Source organism: Arachis duranensis, chromosome 9, assembly GCF_000817695.3.
Source record: "Arachis duranensis cultivar V14167 chromosome 9, aradu.V14167.gnm2.J7QH, whole genome shotgun sequence".
Lineage (NCBI taxonomy): Eukaryota > Viridiplantae > Streptophyta > Magnoliopsida > Fabales > Fabaceae > Arachis > Arachis duranensis.
The window spans coordinates 13,923,177-13,927,926 of NC_029780.3; the positions used below are offsets into that span (position 1 = coordinate 13,923,177).

Genomic DNA, 4,750 nt, shown 5'->3' on the forward strand with positions numbered 1-4,750 from the left:
TTCCATAGTCTCAACCTCACCTCACCACATCAAAAATTATTTGACACTACTAATTGTCACACAAAAAAATCCACAAGTATGAAAGAGAGATGAATGACAATGGTATTTATAGGCAACGCTCTCGGGTTAAAATATTTTATTTAAGTAAAACACAACCTACACTTTATAAAATGCAACTTGTATTTTGCAGGTTTTACGGAAAAAAAATTGAAAAAACAAAACACAACCTGCGTTTTGTGTTTTCAAAACGGAAAAAAATGAGCGTTTTGGTTTTGCAAGTTTAAAAATATTTTTTTTAAAACAAAATGCAACTTGCAAAAAAGCTAATCGCAAGTTACATTTTGTATCGGTATCATAATAGTGTAAATACTTTATAAACATCCATCTTATTGTATAAGACAAATATTTTTTTATATGCAAAAAAAAGTCTAATTTTGTCAAACAGATAATATCTTTTATGGGCATTAGATTAATTTCAATTTTTTATAATTAGTTTTATCGGTATTTGAATTATTGATAATAAAAAATAACTATTTATTTAAAATTAAAATATATAAAAATATTGGAGGAAGATCAAATAGAAAACGATCAAACTAAAATGCCGCGAATCACGTGTGTTGTGTTTGGAAAGTTAAAGCTCTGATGGCAACTAATGCTTTTTGTTGAGCAACAAGAAGCTAAGAAAGAAGGAGCCATACTTGTGTAGGTGAACCCTAGGAAACCGCAAAAGTCGTCACAGCAACAACAATCGCATGAAGAACAAGTGCACACAATCAGTGAAGACCTTTAATGGTAATGGCAACAGAGAAAAAGGGTTTTATTTTTGAATGATGACGTAGACTCTCAAATTTTGACAATAGTCAATACTAATAGTGATTATAAAGGCAATTTAGGAATTTAACTTTCAATTGGATAATTAGGATTCACAATAGGGAATTGAGCCAGAAATTTTACTAGCTGAAATTTGTTTTAAAAATATCATACAACAAGTAATTAAATAATTGCGAGCTTTTATCTTATTATGATGGTAGAGTCTTTGAAGCTTATAAAATTTTCATTTAATTTATCTAAAAATAAAAATAAAAATAAAATAAAGTCGAGTTTATTTTTTTTATTTTTAAATCCTAGGAATAAATATTAGACACCATTATAAAAAAACAACTTAGTTTAAGTTTAGTTATTTTTATAACACTTACTATATTTTGGGGGGATTTTTTGTGATTCACATATTTCAAGCGAGTGATATGATTTTCCGATACATTAGGTAGTAATTTATCCAATAAAAAATTATAAAAACTTTCACTTAACATGCTTTGACTTGTTCAACGAAAATTTTAAACGTGTCTCCCGAGAATCCATGACCCTCCTTTGGTTTCGTTGTGAGGCCCTATTGTAATATCTCAATAGCAAAATCCTACACACACATACATGTAGGGGTCACAAGAGTAAAGGAGAAACGAAAAAGTAGCGCATGAAAAAATGACCAGACAGAAATTCGCATCCACGTTCCATAGCAGCCAATACGTTCCGAAACATCAAATTTCAGCAAAAAGTAATGGCCGTAGCTCCGGCAATAACCGGCCTCCGGCCAACTCTCCTCTTCTACTATATGTTCACCACCGTAGTCATCCACGTCGCAGTGACATTTTCCATGTCAGAAGCTGAAGCTTTGCTGACCCTCAAAAACTCATTCTCCAATGCCCAAGCGTTGGGTAGTTGGGTGGCTAACTCTGTTCCATGCTCTAAAGACCATCAATGGGATGGTGTTGTCTGCGTCAACGGATTAGTCTCAGGTATAATCACTAAAACCTCGATTTAACTCTTAAAATCTTCCAATATTATAACTTTAAATAAGTCAATGCATTTTATAAAATTTGTATTAAGTCAATCAATTTAGATTTAAACTATTTAAATCTTGTTCCGATTTCATATTTTATGTCCTTAAGGATTTCTCTACCAACTCTCAGGGCTTCGTCTTGGAGGAATGGGGCTATTGGGTGAAATAGACGTTGATACATTGCTCGAACTCAAGAATCTCAGAACCATTAGCCTTGTGAACAACTCTTTCTCAGGTTCAATTCCGCAGCTCAACAGAATAGGATTCTTGAAGGCCATGTATTTGTCAGGAAACAAATTCTCTGGGAATATTCCCACAGATTATTTTCAGAGAATGAGGTCTCTGAAGAAATTGTGGCTTTCTAACAACGAATTCACAGGTCAAATCCCAGCATCATTAGCCGAGATCCCTCAGCTTGTTGAGTTGCATCTGGAGAATAATCAGTTTAGTGGAAACATCCTAAATCTTGCGAATCCTTCATTGGTGGACCTCGATTTGTCATATAACAAATTGGAAGGTGAAGTTCCACAGGCTCTGTCAAAGTTCGATGAGAGTTCTTTCGCAGGAAATGATGGTATTTGTGGCAAAACGATTGGGAAGCCATGTGAGAAGCTTCCAGAAGAGACGGTTATTCCCCTGCCTGTGACGAATGGGAGCTGGAACAACAAACTGCAGATTGCTGGCTTTGCCTTAACGAGCTTGTTGCTTGTGGCGCTTATTGTTTTCTTCATTGTCCGGTCGAAGCGGAATAAGGACAATGAGGAGTTTGGCAGGTTTGGAAACAACGGTAGTATTGCTGGAGAGTCCGTGGAGGTTCAGGTGAGTCAGCCGGTGAAAAGAGAAGGGGTACCAGCTGTGACGACGGTAGTTAGCAGAAAAGGATCAAGTAAGAGGGGATCTTGTCATGGAGGAAGCAAGGGGGTAGGGGAGCTTGTGGTTGTGAATGATGAGAAGGGGGTTTTTGGGTTGTCAGATTTGATGAAGGCGGCGGCGGAAGTGCTAGGAAATGGTGGGCTTGGGTCTTGTTATAAGGCTGTGATGTCTAATGGGGTGGCGGTGGTGGTGAAGAGGACAAGGGAGATGAATGCGTTGGAGAAAAAAAGTTTTGATACTGAGATTTGTAGGCTTGGGAGGCTAAAACATTTGAATATCTTGACCCCTTTGGCTTACCATTTCAGAAAGGATGAGAAACTAATTATGTCCGAGTATGTCCCTGGGAGCAGTCTATTGTTTTTGCTTCATGGTAACACTTCATACCTAGCTCATAATTTCTATTGTGATTTTACTATTGAATATGTTAGTTGTATAAAATAGTTTGCAATTAATTTAATGTATTATGGACATAAATTTTGTAACAAGAGTAAAATATATAATTTTGATGGAGAGATAATTTAGATCAAGGATTTGAAAAATAAGATAGATAAATATGTGAAGAAATTTTTTGTATCGTGTATTATTAGTTAGTATTCTAAATCTTAAATATCTTTATAATTAATACAAGAAAAATTAGTCGCACAAAAATGAAAATCACAATTTGTGTTTGATAGCATGGATAATTACAACGATAGACAAAAAGAGGAGTGAAAGAAATTCCCTAACCATTGCAGGAAATAAGTAACTAAAAGTGATCCTTAATTAGACCGACAAAAACCTACCCTATGTTGGGGTTATCTTGGTATATAAATATTATTTCTAAGTTTTATATTTCTTATAGGTGACAGGGGACCATCTCATGCTGAATTGGATTGGCCAGCACGTTTAAAGATTGTAAGGGGAATTGCTGAAGGGATGCGTTATCTTCACACAGAACTAGCTTCTTCTAATGTACCCCATGGCAATCTCAAGTCTAGCAATGTTTTATTAGGACCAGATTACCAGCCAATGCTTGTAGATTATGGATTTAGCCAAATGGTTAATCCTTCTACTGCAACACAAGCTCTTTTTGCTTATAAGGCTCCAGAAGCCGCACGAGGCCAAGTTTCGCATAAAAGTGACGTGTATTGTCTTGGAGTTGTTATACTCGAGATCCTCACCGGAAAATTCCCTTCTCAATATCTTAGTAACAAGAAGGGCGGAACCGACGTAGTCGAATGGGTTACGTCAGCAATTTCTGAGGGAAGGGAGTCAGAGTTGCTTGATCCTCAGATTGCAAACAACAAAATTTCAATAGGCCAAATGGTCCAACTTCTTCATGTAGGTGCTGCTTGCACAGAAAGTAACCCCGAACAACGAATCGACATCAAGGAGGCCATAAGAAGAATAGAAGAGGTAGCAAGGCAGAGTGGAACAACAGAGGTCGTAACATCTCTCAAAGATGGCTTTGCAGATTCCAATATGTCATGGAATCAAGGACAAGGTGAGGAATATCAGAAGAGACATATGGATGGTTCAGAAAGCTTTGGAAGCCAAGACTATTATGAATTTGGCTCCTTCTCCTCATATAATACAACAGCCTAAGTAACTAAAAATAAAAAATTTATATATCTAAAATTCATGTTGATTTATTATTGAGTGAATTTTATAAATTATGTTATATGTACATAAAAGATCATCTAGTAGTTAGTTATTTGTATTGAATATGTATTGAAATATAAAACATAACAAGTGTTAATTTAATGTCTAATATTTTATGTGCAGGGCATTTTTAGTATCTTATTTCTCCATATTTATCCTATATATACTTTCTCTTTGAATTCAAGCTTTTGTAGATTAGGGACATGCTTAAGTTTTATATGTAACAAGTTTAATTATTTGTAACCACAGGACTATAGGATAAAGCTATATACGTAAACTGCTTTAAAATCGTTTTTGGAGCTCTCTAAAATGGTGAAAGTATACTTAAAAGACCAAGATCGATAATGAAATTGGTAATAATTTTGGAGCTCTTTCATAAATATGGGTTTTAATCGTAAG

General features: G+C 35.2%; 1 protein-coding gene across 1 annotated transcript; it reads left to right on the forward strand.

Annotated features, from left to right (window-relative positions):
• Window positions 1-1,414: 1,414 nt before the first annotated feature.
• On the forward strand, window positions 1,415-4,378 carry LOC107464818 (pollen receptor-like kinase 3). Its single transcript, XM_016083784.3, has 3 exons — window positions 1,415-1,793; window positions 1,968-3,080; window positions 3,552-4,378. The coding sequence occupies exons 1-3, from the start codon at window positions 1,556-1,558 to the stop codon at window positions 4,292-4,294; spliced, it is 2,094 nt and encodes a 697-aa protein (XP_015939270.1). The 5' UTR covers window positions 1,415-1,555; the 3' UTR covers window positions 4,295-4,378.
• Window positions 4,379-4,750: the final 372 nt, after the last annotated feature.

Coding starts and splice junctions, on each gene's coding strand:
- LOC107464818 (XM_016083784.3), top strand. CDS start 1,556: ATGGCCGTAGCTCCGGCAATAACCGGCCTCCGGCCAACTCTCCTCTTC. Junction 1,794..1,967: donor CGTCAACGGATTAGTCTCAG/GTATAATCACTA, acceptor ACCAACTCTCAG/GGCTTCGTCTTGGAGGAATG. Junction 3,081..3,551: donor TCTATTGTTTTTGCTTCATG/GTAACACTTCAT, acceptor TATTTCTTATAG/GTGACAGGGGACCATCTCAT.